The sequence below is a fragment of the Argentina silus genome (genome assembly GCF_951799395.1).
Source record: "Argentina silus genome assembly, chromosome: X".
Lineage (NCBI taxonomy): Eukaryota > Metazoa > Chordata > Actinopteri > Argentiniformes > Argentinidae > Argentina > Argentina silus.
Genome location: NC_139653.1, coordinates 28546603 through 28569025, shown reverse-complemented (window position 1 = coordinate 28569025; position 22423 = coordinate 28546603). Strand labels below are relative to the sequence as shown.

Here is a 22423-nt window from a genome sequence, read left to right as displayed (position 1 = left end):
CAAAATAGTGCACACAAGTTATTAAAGGTTATACCATGAGTGTTTTTTTCTATGCCTGCAAGTGTTGAAAGAGCTTTCTGTCTCTTATGCTCATCAGCAAAAATTGGAGATCTCTTTACCCCAATGCATGCAGCGAACCTTGTATTGAAAACCCTTCACACTTACAACATAATGCAGAGTTTATGTTAAATACCATTGAAGGCAGTCAGTGTCTTATGCGCTTAAAATCACAGTAGCGACATGCAGTGTTTGGATCCTTTTTCATGTGAGTGTCTGAATGCCACACTGAATTCTCATTATGAATTTGCCATGGTTAGTTTGACCTAAGATATAGATAGGAAAGTATTTTTGCTGTTTTCCGTTTTGATGTACTCACTCCATATAAACCAGTGAAGAGTTTATTTTTGAGGGTATGAGCTTCATATAGCTGCATAAGGCTAACAAGTCAGTATGAACATTATAGGATTTGGTATTTTGAACAATCTTTTAAATAAAACTCAAAATGTAATTACTATCTTTGTCGCTGCTTAAATAAAAAGCTTTTTTTTTTTTTGTATTACATGAAGGTATCAATATCAAACATTCTAGCATGTATTACATTGCTTTCACATAAAAAAGGAAGTTCCAAGTACAGTATAAGGCCACTGTTTTGACCATATTTGTCAATAAATCTTTGCTCTAAACTCAAATTACGTTTCGGTGTGTCTGCCACATATTTAGTCGTTGCGTATTCTGATTTTCCTTTTCAAATAACCGGCATGGTTCACAATGTCAGTCTGACCTTCTCGGTGTCTTACTGATATGCATGTTAAACACTTAACAAAATGTAATACTAAAGCAGCACTGATTACATCGAAGTAGCACTCTATTACATTGCGTAAAGTGGTGAACTTGTAGGTCCTTTGGTATAAACAAAGTATGGATATGTATTGTGATACAGCGATGTGATACATGGCGAAGACTGCTTTGCTGTTTGTGGTGTTCAGTGTGAAAGTAGCTTCTATTCAGCACGTCACAGCTCTAACTTCTCACAATCAATCACTTTGGTTAGGCATGGATTCAGAGGGGGAGCCAGGCCTATCGAGAAGAAGCAGAGGTAACTCCTGATCAGTCAATATTTGTTTTGCACATGTGTACAATGCAATTGTCATTAAGGAGTGATTCAACACAAAGCGTGCCTTTTTAGACTACTTTGACCGGAATTATAGCTTAATGTTTTTTATGCAACCTTTATTTGGCGGGGATTCCCATTCAGACAAAGGTCTCTGGGACACATGTCTACCTCAAAACCGTCTTCAAATAAACGCAAAGCTGTAAGAAGACTTAATTGATCAAAGAAGCACTACACGTTCCGTTAACTTTTCATTCATACGTTTGAATAATTGTAACCAATTCACACAAGAAGGGGCGCTACATGTTGTGGGGGATATGTTTACTGTACACTTGTTACTCTTTACTTGCATCGCATAATCACGGCTATATGGTTCCTCGGGACTGAGCAGCCTTCTTTGAACGTTTTTGGCCTAGAAGACCATCCTTACAAAATATCAATGTAGGATATACGCATCTTTTTCACTCATGCGGGTGCAGGCATTCACAATGACTCAATGATTGATTACTTGTAATCTAAGTGGTATACTTAAAATAATTGTATTGCGCTTGTTCCCCCCCGTATCAGAATAGGCAGCAGAGAGCGCTACTTCACTGAAAATAAAATACAACTTAGTCTTGATCATCTTGTTTCGTGCACTGTCGCAGTTCGCAACTAGTGATGATTCGAAATGTAACTACGTGCACTGACTACACACGCACGGGTGTCATTCTTCCTGTTTGAGCTAGCTTGTTTAACTACCTAGCTAACTTGTTTGAGTCTGAACTCTTAAAGATATACAAAACAGAACTAAAAGTTTCTGAACAACTTGCTATCTACTTTCCAGGCAGCTGCTACTAGCTCAGGCCTTACAATTGTTGCCCTAGCCTGAGGGGGGGGGCTTCGTTTTGAGGTAAGAACTTGATTCAAGTTGTTTTGACTCAAACTTGGCTAGCTAGGTCTTCATCATTCTGGGGCAAAGGAGTAAGCGACTTAGCTATGCAGCTTACCAGTTAGAAACAATGTGTTTAGCTTTAAGGGTCTCCACAACTTCTGAAATGGTCAGCTAGGTAGACTGTAGCTAAATTTGGCTAACTTTACTATTTAGTACTACTTCGACTTGTGGTTAATTAGCCAGTATTAGCTAGCTACGACAAGTGATCAATTCCAGCTCCTTAGGGAAACATGGTTTAGCCTTGTTGATTGTTTGGCTTGTTGATTACTTTTACACATCGTTTCAGTTAACACGAATAGTTCTTAATGTCTCAAAGTGACCCAGCCTTCTTTACACTTAACTAAATATTGTCTGTCTATCACAGTGACATGCACTTTCCCCTACACGTTTTGAATTAACTAGCTACATCGCTCTCATTGTTATCAGTGCTGTTTGTTAGTAATTTTATTTCTATGCCTCGTTCTCAATGTGAGATGGTGACAGCACAGCATTACATTGGTTTTGATTTTGGACCCTTTGTTGTTTTGGACTTTGCACGACCCTGTCATAATTGCTGACAGTCAGTCCAGCTAATAGGCTAACTCACAGTCTATTGTTCATTAGATCTAGATTCTATCAAACACCTGTAGCTGTGATCTGAAACTTTGGCGCTAGTATAGACCTAGGCTATACCTACTCTGCTTTTCATATTTAGCTGTGTATGAACAGTCTAGGCTAGTCGAGCTACATTTTATTGAGAAATTGAGAATGTTTGTTTGATTATCCATTTAAATGTCCATGGAAATGTATTGGGCGGCTAGAATAAGCCGCCCTAGCTACCACTTTTGAATTGCGAAAAATGCTGCTTACCATAGTTATGCTTTTAACTATCAAATAAGTAATCCATTATTAATTATTCTTGAATTACATTGCGGAAAGTAACAGTAGTGCTTTTTTAGATTGCATTCAGATGTGAGTCACCTTCCCCTCGAGCTGTTTGCTCTCCACTTTGAGCTAATTAAATGCAAACAACTACGTTTTAAGTGACATAAGATTGTATAGCCGAAAAAGACAGGAAATTCAATTGCGCTCCAGAAATCTATATCTGACAAGGTTTTCCAACACACTCAGCTTTGACTCCTGCTACAGTACAGTTTGCTGGTCTATTAAACAACAACATACACTCACCACTGGACAGGTTGTTTAGGATTCTCACCTTCTCAACCAGTTGAATACTAACTCTGTACTTTCTTGCATGAATTTCGGACTGTATATATTGGGTTAGTTTTGTGTAACCGTACCACTAAATCACATTGTTCTCATGCCTCTTTTGGAGTTTTGGAGAATTTTAGATTAGCGTTCTGGCTTGGATTGAACTGGACAGAGTGATGGCAGAATGTGCCATCCATATCATTGGATGTTACATTCCAAGAACCCTCCCCTTGGGGTGGCTAGAGGCCACATTTCGAAGAAATCTTGCCTTTTGTGATAAGGCACCACATTTTACACAGAGCAAGGACAGGTCTTAATGAGCATTTTTAGCTAGATGATCATCACAGATTTGGGCCATGTTCCAAAATGCGTTCTTGCACTCTATCTAGAGTGTATGCCAAGTATGGTATATGCTCTAGGTAGAGTGCAAGAATGCATTTTGGTGGCCTTTTTAAAAAATTTTGCTGATTTTGTCCACAGCTGGCCCTATGGCTGTCTTTTTCAAAATGGCCACCAAACATTGCTACAGGACCAATAGCACTTCCATTTTAAATGGCTATAACTGAATGAATTATTGCAGAAGCCCAATGTTGGTTAATAATGTTTGTAGGGGTGTAGAGAAACATAAACAAGACCATATATATTTCTAAATGTATCTTTTTCATGTTTTAAGAGACACCCTAAACCACCTCGACAATGAGTAGTCTGACTCCACTTAAAGAAATTCTAAACATATTTCTGATATAATTTATACTTTTTAAGCTATACTTGAATTTGTGTATAATCCCATTAATTCCAATGACTATTGACTTTAATTGGTACATTTTTGCTACTTTTTCATATTTTGAGCTAGACACCTTTTATTCGACTTTACTCCACCTAATTCACTTCTACAGAAGTAGAAGTCTGCATTTTAAGATGCTTCTCCTCTTTGCATCACAATGGTAACACCTTAATTTCCCCCCGGGGATCAATAAAGTATCTATCTATCTATCTATCTATCTATCTATCTATCTATCTATCTATCTATCTATCTATCTATCTATCTATCTATCGTTTAAGTTAATTACCCCAATCCATGTGCGTTTTATCTCTCCATTGGACGAAAAGAGTGAAACACACAGGGCAGATTTCTTGTCATATTTCTTAACACTAACCTCATTAGTTACAATGTTGCATACCATTTTAATCAGTAGACACTGGGGAATAGTAATATATGCTATCCATTTAAAGGACACACATACCTGGAAAACCTTTGTCATTTGTTTGTGTTCTCTACCCCCTACAAACAGTAATAACCATCATTGGGCTTACTGCACCAATAATTCATTCAGTTATGGCCATTCCAAATGGGTGTGGTATTGACCCCATAGTGATGCTTGCTGGCCATTTTGAGAAAGACTGCTATAGGGGCAGCTGAGGAAAAAATCTGCGATGGCCCTGTATCCAATTTAATTTTTTAAGTCCCTCTCTATCAGAAGGGAAAGGTTTTATGCTCTCATCATGAAGACACTTTGCTAAAAAGGACACCCATATCTTGCACATGAGTTTTCATTATCATGTTCTGCTTCTGTTTTAAACCTTTAAAAAAACAAAAAAACAACAGGATTTCATATTGGCCAGTGTGTTAGTGTTAGTGTGTTTATTGCACAGCTGTAACCTAGTGCACTCGCATTAGGAGTAGAGCCTAGCTGGTACTGGATTTTTGGGTCCGAAACCTTCAGTGGTGAAGACAATTCCTTTTTAGCACAGGATTCAGAAGAGAAACAATGGAAAAAGATGCTCACAGTCTGATCATCCACTGAGTTATATTAGTTATACTCAAGTATATTTAATTCACAAAAACATTTAAAGAATGTACTGTGAAATGCAGTCTTGAAACATACTGTTAGCCTCCTGCACTTTGTTGCCAACCAGTTATTTCCCCCCCAAAATTATTCCCTCCCCCTCCCCAAGACTAACTTCAGCAAAGTAATGTGCCAACAGTACATTATGCTCCATGCTGTTGACAGACATGGTTGATTCAGAACTACACACCCAAGCTGCTTATGACAAGAACACCTGACTCTGACATTCAGGGATACTAGCTAGCCATGTTAACTGGTGAAATAAATTATTGGTGAATAATATCTTACTGTGTGACTCCTTATGCTGAATAACTCTTCAGTCAACATCCAGTTTGCAACTGTGTTAATTTACTGCAGTCCAAATAGCTGACGTTACTTATATAGCAATATATCTATTGCTCTGTAAAAACCCAACTACACTGATTTGAGAATTTTGGAATGTGAGGCTGACATCTTTGGTGCTGTATCGGTGCATTATCAGAGGAATATGTGCCGATGCAGATATTTCTGTAAAAGGCAGATATCGCCCGATAATATTGATGCTCTGACACACATTGAGAACTTTGTTAGGAACACCTGTACACCTTCTCATGGTGGATGTGGTGTAATGGTGTGGGGAATGTTTTCTTGGCACACTTTGGGCCCATTAATACCAATCAATCATCGCTTGAATGCCACAGCCTATTTGAGTATTGTTGCTGACCATGTGCATCCCTTCATGGCCACAATTTACCCATTTTCTTATGGCTACTTCCAGCATGATAATGCACCATGTCACAAAGCAAAAGTTGTTTCAAACTGGTGTCATGAACATCAGAATCAGAATTCTTTTTATTTGGCCAAGTATATTTGCACATACAGGAAATTGACTTGGTGAGGTTGGTGCATGGACATGAAAAAATAAATAGGAAATATTGACAAGAAATTTACAAAATAGCAATAATACATTTACAAAAAAGAGCAGTAGAACAATACATCTTGTAGGCTGTGTGAGACTAAGTGGCAATGAGATTAGAGGCTGTGAAATGGTTATGGGGCATGTACACTATAAATTAGAATAATTTACTTTTGCCATGGGGAAGAAACTGTTCAGGTGGCACAAGGTTTTAGTCTTGATTGACCGGAACCTTTTGCCGGATGGAAGTCTCTGGAAGAGGTTGTGACCAGGATGGGAAGGATCAGAGATGATCTTTCCTGCTTTCTTACTGGTCCTGGTGTGGAACAGCTCCAGGAGAGATGACAGGTTGCAGCCGATGACCTTCTCGGCTGACCAAATGTTCCGCTGCAGTCTGCCTTTGTCCTTGGCAGTGGAGTCAGCGAACCAGACGGTGATTGATGAACTGAGGATGGACTCAGTGATGGCCGTGTAGAACTCGACCATCACTTTCTGCAGAATGTTGAATTTCTTCAGCTGCCGCAGGAAGAACATCCTCTGCTGGGCCTTCTTGATGGTGGAGGTGATGTTCTCCGCCCACCTGAGGTCCTTTGAAATTATTGTCCCAAGGAATCTGAATGACTCCACAGTGTTAAGTGGGGAGTCACACATGGTGAGGGGGGCAGTTGGGGCTGGGCTTCTCCTGAAGTTTACTACCATCTCTACAGTTTTTATGGCGTTCAGCTCCAAGTCGTTTTGGCTGCACCAGGAAGCCAGGCTGTCAACTTCCTCTCTGTAGGCGGCCTCATCACCATTGGAGATTAATGCAATGACGGTTGTGTCATCCGCGAACTTCAGGAGTTTGACAGAAGGGTGGCTAGAGGTGCAGCTGTTGGTGTAGAGGGAGAAGAATAGAGGAGAGAGCACACAGCCCTTTGGGGCTCCAGTGTTGATGGTCCGGGGCTCAGAGACAAGCTTGCCCAGCCGTACCTGCTGCTTCCTGTCTGTCAGGAAGTCAGTGATCCACCTGCAGGTGGGCTCAGGCATGCTCAGCTGGGATAGCTTGTCCTGGAGGAGAGCTGTTAAATGCAGAGCTGAAGTCCACAAACAGGATCCTGGTGTAGTTGCTGAGGGAGTCTAGGTGCTGGAGGATGAAGTGAAGTCCCATGTTGACTGTGTCGTCTACAGACTTGTTGGCTCTATAGGCAAACTGCAGTGGGTCAAGGAGGGGGTTGGTGATGGTCTTGAGGTGGGGGAGCACAAGGTGCTCAAAGGTCTTCATTACCACAGAGGTCAGGGCGACTGGTCTGTTGTCCTTAAGGCCTGTGATCCTCTGCTTTTTTTGGAACTGGGATGATGGTGGATGTTTTGAAGCAGGCAGGTACCATGCATTCAACCAGTGAGGTTTTAAAGATGTCCGTAAACACTGGAGACAGCTGGTCTGCACAGTGCTTCATTGTGGAGGGGGAGACAGTGTCTGGTCCAGCTGCCTTGCGGGGGTTCTGTTTCTTTAACAGTTTGTTGACGTCTTTCTCCTGGATGGAGAGCGGTGTGATGGGGGGGAGCGGGCTGTCTGGGTCCATTGAGTAGGGGGGGTAGTGTCTCTGTCCAGGCTGGGGAAAAGAGGTGTGATAGCTGTGGGGGAGCTTTGATTGTGTGGGTCAGAGGTACTTAGCCAGTCTAAACCTTTCCTTGTCTCCACTCCTGAAGGCCCTCTCCTTCTCCAAACGAAGCTGTTTGAGTCTTGCTGTGAACCAGGGCTTGTCATTGTTGTAACTCACCCTGGTACGTGTTGGAATACATCTGTCCTCACAGAAGCAGATGTATGACGTCACAGACTCTGTATTCATCCAGGCTATTGGAAGCAGTCTTAAAAATGTCCCAGTCTGTGGTGTCTAGGCAGTCACGCAGCTCCTCCACCGCTTCTCCAGTTCTTGGATGTCCGCACAGCAGGTTTAGAAAGTTTTAGTTTCTGCCTGTATGCCGGGATCAGATGAATAAGAGCGTGGTCAGATAGACCCAGAGCCGCGCAGGGAACTGCGTGATAAGCTTTGCTGATGGTGCTGTAACAGTGATCTAAAATCTTCTCCTCCCTGGTCGTTTGATTAACTGTTTATGTTTAGGGAGTCCGTGAGTTAAGTTGCCCTTGTTAAAGTCCCCAAGGACAATAACTGGGGAATACGTGTTCACTCTCCTTCTCTCCACTCAATATTTGGTCGGCGAGTTGACGTTGAGCCACTTTCACATCACCTTGCGGAGTGATGTAAACGCCAGCCAATATAAAAGAAGTGAGTAAAACGGTCTGCAGGTGATGGAAAATGATTCCAGGTCAGGAGAACAAGTTTGCAAAATCACTTTCACGTTGTTGCACCAGCGTTGATTTATATAGAAACAGATCCCTCCACCTTTTGCTTTGCGTGTAGAAATGGGGTCGCGATCCGCCCGTAACAGCTAAAAGCCGTTATTCCATCAGCCACGATTCTGTGAAACACAAAACAGAAGAGAGAGAAAAGTCTCCATTTGTCCTGATAAGAAGACGCAATTTGTCCATTTTGTTGCACAGTGCGCGAACATTTGAGAGGAGTATTCCCGGTAGAGGCGAGCATAATCCTCTCTCCCTGAAGCGCACTAAAGCCTTGATGTGCTTGCCTCTGCGCCTCTGTCTCACTGCTTGGCCAAGGGCCAGAGCACCTTTGACTAGAATGTCCAGTAAATCCAGATGAGGCGAGAAAGTTGGGACATAAATCAGATGGAGTCCCTGATGTTAAGTATCTCGTCCCTCGTGAAAATAAACTTAGTGGAATCACAATTAATGGAATTAAAGACTAAAAACAAACAAAGAAGTGCGCACCAACACACCGTGGCAGCCGTTGGAGGCGCCATCTTGAAAGCTAGAGAACATGACAATGAGTTCAGTATTCTTCAGTGGCCTTCCCAGTCACTGGATCTGAATCCAATAGATCACCTTTGGGATGTGGTAGAACGGGAGATTCACAGCTTGAAAGTGCACATCATGGACCATAATCTCAAAGGAATGTTTCCAACATCTTGTGGAATCAATGCCATGAAGAATTGAGGCTGTTTTGAGAGCAAAGGGAGGCCCTACCCAGTATTAGTATAGTGTTCATTATAAAGTGCTTGGTGAGTGTATCTGTTGGGCTCCAAATAGGAGGGAGGCCCGGGTTCAGTGTAAGCTAGAGTTGTGTGTTATATCCCCTGTTGGTATATATTTATACCAACACAGTGCTGCTATCACACCTCATCCAAGTAATCAAGGTACTTGAATAATTAGCTTGGCTGATGAGTAAATAGAGAACATATATTTGTGGTGCTGAGACACATTAAATTATTGAGGAGCCTTTGGAAGTGTGCCTGTTATTCTCCTGATGCTGTTACACATCAATGTTCCTGTACTAACATCACACCAGTTCCATCTGTCTAGCAAAGATGAAGAAGAAGCAACACAAATGGGAATATTACCTAATACAAGATATTCAAGTGTTATTATATTGCTGCTATGTGTAGCAAATCCAGTGTTGTGTTAACCTATGTGTGATTATTTTTACAAACATGATAATGTGTTAAAAATTAACACTAACCTAAAAATGTAGGACCTATAACCTAGGCCTATACACAAATTAAAACCTAGGCTATTCTTCTAAAAGCAGTCCACTATAAGGTCCTCTCTGAAGAGTATGCATAGTAAGTATTCGGCTGTTTGAGAGAAGGTGTGAATCCTAAACAACTTGCCCAGTTGTAAGTTTAGTAGACCAACAAACTACTGTAGGGGAGAGCCATGACAATGTAACAAATGTAATAATTTTGTTTTTTTGTATTTACTCAGATCAATAGAGCTAGCGCCAGTATATTTTATGACAAACAACTTATATATGTCCCTGTCTATTAGCAAATGTAATTGTCCCCCACTGATGAAATTGAGGAGGGGACTATGGTTCGATCTCTGTCTGTTCGTATGTCAAGTTTTTTGACGAAACTATGATGAATGATGGGCCTTGCCATACAGATTGTTAAGGAGTTTTACAATAGGCCTATAGCCTAACGAATTTGGGAGTCATATTTTGAGAAATCAACGCAAAGCTGTAAGAAACAAGACAGATAATGAATCAAATAAGCACTACACGTTCCGGTAACTTTTCAATCTGTAGGAGTGTAGCCTAATGCAGTAGACTTATAGCCCAATGAATTTCGGAATAATATTTTGAGTGAAGTCTGTTATGCAGCATAAATTAATACCGAAACTTGGCCTATATCAATATGGAAACCAGAGTTGTGTAACCTAGGTTTATAGCGAGTCACATTTGTAACCAAATAATTTACCTGTGCAAATACACTCACCGGCCACTTTATTAGGTACACCTTGCTAGTACCGGGTTGGACCCCCTTTTGCCTTCAGAACTGCCTTAATTCTTTGTGGCATAGATTCAACAAGGTGCTGGAAACGTTCCTCAGAGATTTTGGTCCATATTGACATGATAGCATCACGCAGTTGCTGCAGATTTGTCGGCTGCACATCCATGATGTGAATCTCCCGTTCCACCACATCCCAAAGGTGCTCTATTGGATTGAGATCTGGTGACTGTGGAGGCCATTGGAGTACAGTGAACTCATTGTCATGTTGAAGAAACCAGTTTGAGATGATGTGAGCTTTGTGACGTGGCGCGTTATCCTGCTGGAAGTAGCCATCAGAAGATTGGTACACTGTGGTCATAAAGGGATGGACATGGTCAGCAACAATACTTTAAACGATGCTCAATTGGTACTAAGGGGCCCAAAGTGTGCCAAGAAAATATCCTCCATACCATTACACCACCATCACCAACCTTTGAGTTACTGTTGCCTTTCTATCATCTCGAACCAGTCTGGCCATTCTCCTCTGACCTCTGGCATTAACAAGGCATTTTCGCCCAGAGAACTGCCTCTCACTGGATATTTTCTCTTTTTCGGACCATTCTCTCTATACCCTAGAGATGGTTGTGTGTGCAAATCCCAGTAGATCAGCAGTTTCTGAAATACTCAGACCAGCCCGTCTGGCACCAACAACCATGCCACGTTCAAAGCCACTTAAATCTCCTTTCTTCCCCATTCTGATGGTCGGTTTGAACTTCAGCAGGTCGTCTTGACCATGTCTACATGCCTAAATGCATTAAGTTGCTGCCATGTGATTAGCTGATTAGATATTTGCGTTAACAAGCAGTTGAACAGGTGTACCTAATAAAGTGGCCGGTGAGTGTATATTGTCTTAGCCTATAGCCTAATGGTTAGCCCAAATAATTGTTATGTTTGATCACAGAAGGTGGTCGCACCAAGAGAAAAGCCCTCCCTGTGCGCAACGGGGACACATAGTGTCATAGTAAAATGTTTATGAATGAATGTCTTGCTTCATTCACAGGCTTCTCCATCATTCTCCTTTTACAGAGGGGCGCTACATCATTCGTGGACAACAAATTATTGGTTAATAATATCCTATTGTGTGACTCCTTATGCTGAATAACTCAATCACCCTATGACGAGCCTTCTGCAAGTAGCTACAACAGTGATGTACTTCCACAGTAGCTACAGCGATCCTAGAATAGATACCTTTCAGAAGTTATGCCTCATGTGATGTCATAAACTAAAGGCTAAATTGCGGGCCGGTGTAAAACTATTTTCAGGCCATACGTTGTTTGAATAAACACCATTGCAGACCGAGTAGTCATCAAACATACTTAAACTAGCAAACAGAGGGGAAAACCACCATATATGAGGACTTGGCATTTTAATCTTGAATGCATGCACTTCAGCAACCCAACATGTGTGGATTAGGGGTGAACAGGTTACAGGTAGGACTAATAATTAGTTTGATCAAGGCAGATATAAAGCCTGGGACTACTATGCTGGCTGCAATGTTGTACTGCCACACTAGATGTTTTAGGCAGATCTAGGTATATCATCTATAGTATATCATTTTCATGGGTTGAGGGATATTTTGCCAATCTACTATCTGCAATCTCTCCATCCATATCATTTGCTGGCTATAGCAAATCTCCACTGGAAGTATGTCCCCCTACTTGACTACTGTTTAGCTACATCTAGGGCTGTGACGGTTACGCAGTTACTGGCGGTAACACGAGGACGACTGGGAAACATGACCGTCATAACCGTTGAAATACAATGATTTTAGAATTTTTAAATGGGGATTTTTTATTTTATTTTAATGTAGATATACTTTACCTAATAGCATGAATATAAAATACTAATTATTAACAATTGTTTTGCTACAATAATCCGTCTATCTATCAAACTGTTTCGTATTTTGAGGGAGATATAGTTTCCCTCAAGAAATGCGCTATCTCTTTGAAACTCCCGCTAGCTAGCATGCAAGATGCGGGAGAGAGGAGGAGGTAAGCCGATCTTCATCTTAGTCAGACAAGAGCCGCTGGACTCCCACCTACAGAGACTCCACTGATGATCCCTGGCATGGTGGCGCGTCAACCAGGGTCGCTTTCCTTTGATGGCGAAACTTGCAAGAAAATACGTGTGTATTTTCATAACAAGTTTTTAGTACAGCTGTCCGGTCTTGCCTTAAGCCAGACAACGTAAATATGCTTGTGTTCCTGCACGCAACTTAAAGGAAGAGGCCTAATAATAGACTGAACAAAGTTAGCTTATTTTGCTATTAAATAGCACGTGTTTATTTTCCTCTTTTAGACTATTATTTTAAAAGGTCACACACAACAGTCTATTTTTACTGACTACGGTAGGCTTAGCGTTTATTTTGTAATGTTTCTATTTATCAAGTGGCAGCTGCCTGTATTATTTTATTTGCGTAGCCTATTTATTAAAAAACAATATTTCTGTTCCATGTGTTCATATGACAGACACTTGTGTTAAATATGTGTGCACTTGATTTAATGCCTCATATTCTTGCTTTCTGTTGAATCAATAAATAGATTTTATTAAAAACGTTGGATGTGTTCATTAGTTATTCAGTAATAGCAACAACAGTCGACCACAAAGTTATTCTTGCTCTGTCATGCGTTATAGTTGTGTACCTGTTGTGAAACGGTTATGACGGTTATAATGATTATTTACATAACAACTGACCATTACTCAAAATTCCATGGCCATCACCGCCATAGCTACATCGTTGCTAGTTTAAATTGTAGCCAGGACTAGGCCTACTGTAATTCTAGCTAGCAGCATAACGTTAGTGGGTGCTGTGTATGTTGGTGTGAAGCAAAGTGTGCGTGCGTGTAATATTACTGCGAAAAAGGCTTGAGGTAGCGCTACGTCTGCTCTGAGACTTTGTAGCTAGCACACTTAAGACCACGACCAATATAATCCTAAAAATATTCAGTCATTTTTGCTTACATTAACTTTAGTATGAGTTGGGTGGCCTTTGTAGTAATAAATGGTTGGTTGTAACCTGGGAGGGGAGTAGATAGCATCGACCTCCAGTTGAGCAGGACTGCAGACTAGCTATGGTGGCATTTGTTATCATAGAAATATAATTAGCTTCCAGTAGATAGACATTTTTCCCATTGACTTAACATGGGAAGCTATAGTTGCAAAAGATGGATTTGAATGAAAACTGCTGCATATTCAATTTCAATGCACTGCTTTATGTTACTACCACATTTTGTAGTGGCCTCTCGTTGAAAATGAATACATATTTGTTTAGTTATTTGTCTGCAACACCTTTGCTGTAAAAAAATAAAATAAAAAAAATAAAAACTACATGCTACATTTTCACATAATCTGTTCTTTATAATCGGCTCTTTATGATATTTGGCCAGTATTTACTCTGTCACAACTCAAGTAGACATGCCAAACAGTTGGAAGTGCAAGCAATCTTATGCATTGAGACACAATAATGTCTGGTGGCAGGCATTTCCTTAGCAGCTGCTGTTGTGGATGTCTGTGGTGGATCCTGTTAGGTTTGCCTAGATTTGGTCTCCATGGCAGTGTGTTACACAGGTTACCACTGGGGACCGAGAGCATAATCACCCACCTGTGAATTAGCCTAGACCTGTGCAGTAGTTGAAGACATTTGGTATCTGACAATGAAATCAGCTTTGCTCAATTGGCCCATAACTTAGATATGTCTCACCAATGTTGGTCCTTACAAAGAGAGAGTGCCCTGCATAAGTAATGGGACAGTGAAGCATTTCTTCCTCTTTTGGCTCTATACTCCAAAAGTTTGGATTTGAAATCAATTACTATGAAGTTAAAGTACAGATTGTCAGCTTTTATTTAAGGGTATTTTTTTGTTGATTTCACCTTCTAGAAATTACAACAAATTTTATGCATATGCCCCCTGTTTCACAGCACCAAAAGTAATGGGACAGATTCATATAATGTCCAAATTAAGCACTGATGTTTAGTATTTGGTGGACATTCCTTTGCACTGCCTGAAGTCTGCAACCCATTGACCCCACCAGACACTGGATATTTTCTCTGGTGATCCACTGCCAGGCCTGTACTGCAGCCATCTTCAGTCGTTGTTTGTTTTTAGGTATTTTTGCCTAAAATCTTATCAGGAAATTCATGTTAAATTGGATTTAAATCTGAAGATTGACTTGCCCGGTCAAGAACCTTCCACTTTTAACTCTCGTCTGATGTATTTTAACGTGGTATGGGACGTTTTTTAGGAAGTAAACACAGACCTCACGTTTTGATAGCTATGATGCAGCTGCATGCGAAATTATAGTTTGAGACAGTATGCATTATGGATTGACCAGAAATACACATGAAAATTGATTTTTTTGGGGGAGTAAACTTCCCCTTTTTAATTATAGTGAGCATTCTTCAGTCATCCACTGTAGTATTCCTGGGTCTACGAGCCCATTTGCGATTGCTGAGCTCACTAGTGCTTTTTAAGTGCTTTTCTTTTTAATGATGTTCCAAACTGTTGATTTTGGCACGCCTAAGGTTTTGGCTGTGTTTCTGATTTTTTTCAGCCTAAGAAGGGCTTCCATGACATTCAATGACACCTCCTTGGTCCTCCTGTTGACAGACATCAATAGCAGACTCCAAAGGCAAACGTAAAGCCTAGAATACTAGACATACACGGCTCTCTTATGCCTGCACAAATTATGTGATGGAACACACCTGACAAGCCAATTGTCCCGTTACTTTTAATGCCCTGAAATTGGGTACGATGTATAAAATGTGTAATTTCTCTACTTTAACCTCATAGTAATTGCCAAAAGAAGAACAAATGCCTCACTGTCCTATTACTTATGCAGGGCACTGTATGTTATAGTCCTAAATTGAAAAGAAAACATTAACAAACTTACGAGCACATTTTGTCAGTCACTTCCTCTGAAAAATGTTGTGCACTCGGGATACTTTCCATATATGTGCCTAAATAGGAAAAATCACAACAATATTTTACAATATCTATTGGGAGGGGGTGATCAACAAATGCTGCTTGTAAAAGTTTGACGTTCAAATTTAGACAATAACATATCTCACGATATGGAGTTGAGGATGCTAGCAGTCCAAGAAGGTCTTTAGATAGGTGAGTCATGGCAGAATATTAGCTCGAGAGAGCACTTTGTGATTTCATAAGAGCACCATGGATAGGTCTTTGCATGGCCTAGCATATATGCAATTTTCTCTAGGGCATATCAGGGCTAGCCTCCTCAGTGCTGTAGGCTAAGACCTGATCAGGCTGCAGAAGGCCTCCTCAGTTTATGTCGGGAGATAGGGTGTCACTTTATCAAGAGCAGTGTGGCTAGCCTCCTGTAGCTCAAACTGCACACACACTCTGAATAAATGATGGGAGCCCTACTTCTGCAGCCAAAAGCCAGGTACCTGCTCTCCTTACTGACGACAGTTGAGTTTACTGGGGGCAACTGCACATCTCTCATTTCAATTACAGTGCCTGTGTCATTGATTGAGCCTTACACTCTTTATGATTTGAACATCCAAACAGTATACCAACACCTCACTGTAACGTCAGCATTTTTGTTGTTTTTCTTCAATCCCCTTATTCATCTTGCTCCACTGCATCACCACATCCCTTGCTGATTGCTCTCAATACCTGTCACACACTGCTACTATAGGCCTAGACAGAGACTCACTCATACTACCTCTCCCACACATTTACTTTTCTACTTCTATGCTCATTTTTTCCTCATTGGCTGTCTCTCCTGTTTCTCCTCCCTATAAGTTTGTGGTCTGTGTTGCCAGATAGGGAACATGTGGGCGTCTTGCTGCAACTGGTCCTGTCTGGACACTGCCACTGTGGAGGAGAGCAACAGCAGCACACGTCATCAAGTCTACACAAACTCTGGCTACAGCAGCTACCCCTCTCCACCGGACCTCACATGTAAAGCATGCGGAGGCCACTTCGACAACCTAGCCAGAAAGGTATGCACAAAACCCTTTCCCACAGACTATTAAGCTTCCATTATCTAGAGACATAAAAAGGATGAACCCAAAGTAACAGTCGGGATGTATTCTTTACTGTATTTGACTAGGCCTCAGGGCAAGAATTTAATGAGACAAGTCTTGAATGGAAATCTTGGTGTTTATTCTATGGCATAATATATTATAGAAAAACACTGAAAAGAAAAATCTACTGAAGTGTATGGCTTTTGAAACTCAGATACATCTAACAACAGCCTGATGGATAGTGTTTCAGAGAAGTGAGGGAAGGTAAACATGGCTGTTTATGGCTAATTTTGTTTGAGTTATGACTCATACATTAGTACTTGTACATTCTATTCTGGTTCTTCTTGGTCTAATCATTCTCCTTGTGCACAATACCTACTTTAACACGAGGGCTTTGAGTCAAAGGTCTACTAACAAACCCCTTAGCTAACTCATGAATAATTAATTCAGGCCTCTTGACATTGTCTGTAATTTGTTGTGGTCTGTGTTACCAGCCTCAGGTCATATGCTAACCTCTCCCTGCAGCATGTCTGTATGGACTGTAAGAAGAACTATTGCGGCAGGTGTTCTGCCCAGCTGGAGCCACAGCCACGGCTGTGCCATACCTGCCAGCGGTTCCACTGCACTCTGTTTGGGCGCTCAGAGCTGATGAAGCTGAAGGTGAAGGACCTGCGTGACTACCTACACCTGCATGAGGTCTCCACACAGATGTGCCGTGAGAAGGAGGAGCTAGTGGAGCTTGTCTTGGGCCAGCAGACGCTCCCTTCTAGTAATGTAGGCCCCCTGTCCCAAACTCAGCCCCCCTCGTCCCAGCATGAGTCCACTCCAGCCCCTGCCCCCACCACACCCTCCACACATCCTGAGCCCACGTCCACAGACCCTGTCCTACAGCAGCAGGCTCATGAGGATGGCCAGGTAAGGCTTCCCAAGAGAACCCATGTCTACTCCCAATCATTTGCCAATCATTTCACTGTGTGTTTTGCATGGTTTGTAGTATAACAGCTTCAGAATAGGTCACTTACACTGACGCTGTTGAACTACTAAGAGCGTGACTCTGTAGCTAACTGACTGCGGGTGCATTGGACTTTTGGCCTTAGACTCCATCATTGTTGGTGCCCTCCAGTCCTGAGGAGACACCTGACACTGAGGGAGACGCAGAGGTCCAGGGAGAGCAAGAGTTGCAGGTACAGCCTGAATGATCCTCCAACCAGCCTCTGGTGTCCAACCTCCTGTTAATCATGGCACTATGGCAGCAATAGGCTTCCTCTCCTAAGTTATAAAATTAGATGAGCCAGAGCCTGCTAAGACAGGAGACTGTTATGCTTAAGCTTCCTCAACAGATAACATTTACAACAGGCTTGGTTAAAAGCCGATTACTGTTTTAGTGAGATATTAACTATATTAAAGGTGCATCATGTCGTCAGGCCATACAAAAAAGATTAAAACGTAATATGCTACGTTTTCTAATAGTGGCAAACGTGCATATCCTTGTAAACAAACAAAATGTAAAATGGGTACATAAAGGCCAGTGCACAACCTTGACACCAGATTTTAGAAAGTGCTTTGCTTGGACCAAATCAAAACTGAGCATTCTTAATCATGTGATCTCATTCTCATTCCAATTTAACATGTCCATTTTGCATTATTTTAAAAACTCTAATCCACATACTTGAGCTTTAAGGAAGTTAATAGGAATGTCGGTGTTTTGCCTACCCTCTGGTTAGTTGTTGAAACTTTGAAACTCTGTGTTGTTCATTTCCAATATCAGAAAGAGGAGTGTGCTATAAGTTTTTTCGCATGGTGTCTGTCATGCTGCCATCCAGGTTGGTTGCATTGACTAGCAACCAACCAACCAATGCTGAGAATGGATTTCACTAGCTATCTGATCACCAACGTAAGATAACCAGCGCTAAGCGTCACTTCATGTGTAAATATTCAAAGGCAAAAGTAGAACTCCCATAAAAGGGGGTTGCCTCTTGGTGTGATATGAAGAGTGAAGATCTTGTTTCCATCATAAACATTTTTTAATCATTGGCCAACGATTAAGAGTGGTATATTTCCACATACTGTAGGTAGCCAGGAGATTTTTGACTTCGACCTATTGTAGAGATATGTTTTGTTGTGTTATGGCTGGCAGCCCATGTCTGCATGGTGTGTTCTATTATTCACCTGTCAGAAGGTTCCCCTTGTAGCACTGCAGTTATCTATTCTTATCCCCAATGATGGATATCAGCTTTGGCATATCATGTGGCATGTCATTCCCCAGACTCCCCATTGCATTGTGAAAGCCATATGACCTGAGCAAGTCATTAAAGATAGCCTGTCAATACATTCACTTTGTGAAGTGACCTGATCTTAAATGTTTCACAACTCAGTTATGGTCTAGATGTCTAACCAGCTACTTAGTTTAATGTTCATCAGCATCTCACATGTTGTTGTCTCAAAAATCACATGGTAATATTTGGTATGTTCGGTTGTTCATGGAGGATGTATATGGTCCCTTCCCTTTAACTGTTCTGGTGTTAAGAATGCTTTTGGATGAAATGCTAATGAGTGTGTTCTACCTCAGTCGTCAGACACAGAGGAGGTGCTGGCCCCTGGTTGCAGAGCATCCCTGTCGGACCTGAGTGCTGTGGAGGACATTGAGGCCCTCAGTGTCCGGCAGCTGAAGGAGATCCTTGCTCGCAACTTTGTTAACTACAAAGGCTGCTGTGAGAAGTGGGAGCTGATGGAGAGGGTCACCCGCCTCTACCATGACCAGAAGGACCTCCAGAACCTTGGTAAAGAGGCCTCTACTTTACAGGCTGGGTTAGGATGTCTACCCACCCAGCAAATGAGAATTGTCACTCTTAAGTGTCACATGCTTATCATGCAAATAGACCCGAACAGATGGAGTTGAAGATTGCACTTTCACAGTACCTTATATTTACCACTAGCATGCAGTCAATTGTATGATTTTATTATGTTAATAGTGTTGGATTATTTTCTATTTCACTGTTTTGCATTAAATTCTATGATGCAAACCTGAATACAACTGTTGTATCACAATATGAAAGCCTAAAGTTGAGTTTTTTTCCTCCCATTTTCTTTCAGTTTCAAATACCAATGATGGGACAGGTGAGCTCTTTCTCATGTGAAGCAATCTTCTATTGGGCATGAGGCTAATGCACAATCCATCACTCAGTTGTAATGGTGTCTTGAACAACTCATTGTACATTATCAGCTATAGATACTGCATGTATCTGTGAGTCTCTCAATTATTGGGGCATATATTATTTTACTGATTACTGACAAATAATTGAATGTTTGAAAGCATACACAATGATCATTTTCAAACTGTAGCCTTTAGTGGAATCAGTGGTCAACTGAACACAAACCAGTGTTAATGGTCTAATGGTGTTTGTCCCATTTTTCCCCCTAGATCCCAGCGGCACACCAGGCCTGGAAGAGAACTTGTGTAAGATCTGCATGGATTCTCCCATTGACTGTGTTCTGCTGGAATGTGGCCACATGGTCACCTGCACAAAGTGTGGCAAGCGCATGAACGAGTGCCCCATCTGCAGGCAGTATGTGGTCCGGGCTGTACACGTCTTCAGGTCCTGAGCTGGGACTCTCTCACCCCTAAAGGGGTTTTACCACCAATAGGCTCCCTCCTCTACCTCCAGTTGGTTGAAGCTCTGAAGACCTTAGTTCTGCAGCCGCCCTCTTTCACCCCATGCTGGAGGACCAGGGATACAAACCATACAAACCAATGGCCTTTTTCTGGCAATAAACCACACAAGCCCAATGACTGGACACTAGCATTTTCTCCTTTATTGAATGGACTCATGCATATCTTCAAAGCAATAATTATGTCTTGCAGACAGAGAAATTGACTGTATGTGAACAGGCAATACCAGTTTTTGTTTCATTTTGATACCTAATTGCAAATACAGTATGGGGTACATGCATGTCCAAAGTGCTCTTAGAAATGAACCCAGTGAAAGACTTCAACTGACAACACACCAGGGGAATTCCATGCCTGAATGTCATTACTCTATTTTTAGTAAAGCTACAACCCTTGTAGTGTTTAATTCTAGCCTTAAGAGTATGTTTATTGTTTAAGCCTTAATGTATTATAGCAGGGAAACACCTAAGATGGTGGTGGGCACATTCTCTCATGCTGCAGGGCTTTCATTGTGCTGTAACTAATAGACGCTGCATAAGCTGTGTTTTTCAACTTTCGCAAGTTGAAGCAGATCAGACAACTTCACATTATCCCTCTGCTGTGGAATATGTTGACTCACAATTTTATTTGAGTCCCCTGAAAGTCGGGGAATGGGCCAGTGGTTAAGAAGAAGATTTTGTACACTTTCAATGTGCACTATTTCCTTTATGCTTCCAATTAAGTCAACATTGACCAAAGATCTCTGCTATGCTTTCTATACTGGAACTGGACTCATTTGAGTGGGTGCAAGGCATGGCTAAACATGCCCATGCTGCTCCAGCACTAGGTTGAATGTGCATGGACATTTATTGCTATTCCTCCCCAAACTCAACTGACCACAATGAAAGATTGTTAGACTCTTTATGGCCTTCAAAACCAGCACCTTTAAATCATGGCTGTGAATATACAGTGCTCTCCATAAGTACTTTTAGCTCTGTACTCCAACAGTTTGGGTTTGAAATCAAACAATTACTATGGGGTCAAAGTAGAGATTCTCAGCTTTAGTTCAACATTTTTTTTTTCTTTTTCTCTCAGATTGGTTTCACCATTTAGTTTTTAAACATACTCCCCCTATTTCAGGGCTCCAAAAATATTGGAACAAATCATATAACGTCCAAATAAAGCACTCATGTTTAGTATTTGGTCGACAATCCTTTGCATGCAATAACAGCTTGAAATCTGCGACCCATTGACCCCATCAGACGCTGGCTGCATTCTCTGGTAATGCTCTGCCAGGCCTGTACTCTTCAGCAAATACTAGACATTGACAGCTCTCTTATGCCTACACAAATGATGTGACGGAAGACTGACTGACCACCTGACTAACCAGAAACACCTGTCAAGCCAATTTTCCAATACTACTGGCTCCCTGAAATAGAGTTGTAGTTTATAAATGGTGAAACCAATCAGAAAAAAGAAAACATTGAATTAAAGCTGAGAATCTCTTCTTTCACCTCATAGTAATTGTTTGATTTAAAGAGTATAGAGCTAAAAGAAGACAAAATGCTTCCTCTTTCCAATACTTGTGGAGGGCACTGTATGCTGTACCTTTAAGATTTTGTGAAAATAGTAGAAAAATCATGTGGATGGTTTATCAGTTATATGGAAAATGTTGTTCCTGTAAAAATGAAACATTGCACTAACCTGCTTTTAAGGAATGAAGTTGAATATCTGGCACCTTGTGTGCATTCACAAACTTAAATGTGTAATCGTATGATGAAAGGAAGTGTACTTCTATTTTCTTAATGATAAGGGAGTTTTTATGTTTAGTATATTGCTTAGACTTTTGTTTGATTTATTGATTGCAATTAAAAATTTTTGACTGTGAATTGGATAAAAGAACTAGCTTCTAAATAACATTCAAATTATGGGCCCTTGCTGTTCTCTCTATTTTCCATCACATTGTTTTGAGCCAAACTATCTATATTCTTAACCACTTTGATGCAGTATATTTCTGAAATATTGTTTTAAAATAATCTTAAATACTGTACCAAATATTTTTCTTGTATGAATTCTAATTACATTGTAGTAATGCAATTACTCAAACTTGTCCCTTTTTATCTAGTTCAAATGGTACTTGTGCTCTTATGTGTCATTGCAGATTAGATTATGAATAGGGATAACTGGTTAATCCAGTCAAAATGCTAGGGGTGCTATTTGTTTGTGCATGAATGGTGACATGAAATCCCATGAATCCACTTAGAGTGAACTATTTAGGTTCATTGTGGCCTTTACTGTAATTTGATGCACATTGAGAATATGGAACCATTTGACTTTGTTAACAGATATTGTTGCACTACAGAGAAATGTGTCAATCAATCGATAATGAACCTTGGCAGACTTTTAGGTATCAAAACAA

The 22423-nt window shown here is 41.0% G+C and overlaps 1 protein-coding gene across 2 annotated transcripts; it reads left to right on the top strand.

Moving 5' to 3' along the window:
* The first annotated feature begins 1824 nt into the window (after positions 1 to 1824).
* On the top strand, positions 1825 to 22206 carry rffl (ring finger and FYVE-like domain containing E3 ubiquitin protein ligase). Of its 2 annotated transcripts, none has more exons than XM_083695853.1 (7): positions 1825 to 2003; positions 16159 to 16334; positions 16884 to 17273; positions 17456 to 17542; positions 18928 to 19138; positions 19452 to 19475; positions 19780 to 22206. In XM_083695853.1, the coding sequence occupies exons 2-7, from the start codon at positions 16164 to 16166 to the stop codon at positions 19959 to 19961; spliced, it is 1065 nt and encodes a 354-aa protein (XP_083551979.1). In that variant the 5' UTR covers positions 1825 to 2003; positions 16159 to 16163; the 3' UTR covers positions 19962 to 22206. The 2 variants fall into 2 exon arrangements, with proteins under 2 accessions (XP_083551979.1, XP_083551978.1); XM_083695852.1 differs by having other exon boundaries at positions 16155 to 16334.
* Positions 22207 to 22423: the final 217 nt, after the last annotated feature.

What these genes read in the sequence shown, in the direction of transcription:
- rffl (XM_083695853.1), top strand. Translation starts at nt 16,164, where the DNA reads ATGTGGGCGTCTTGCTGCAACTGGTCCTGTCTGGACACTGCCACTGTG. An exon ending in AGGCTCATGAGGATGGCCAG is followed by an intron (nt 17,274 to 17,455) that starts GTAAGGCTTCCC and finishes TTTTGGCCTTAG; the next exon opens with ACTCCATCATTGTTGGTGCC. An exon ending in AAATACCAATGATGGGACAG is followed by an intron (nt 19,476 to 19,779) that starts GTGAGCTCTTTC and finishes TTTTCCCCCTAG; the next exon opens with ATCCCAGCGGCACACCAGGC.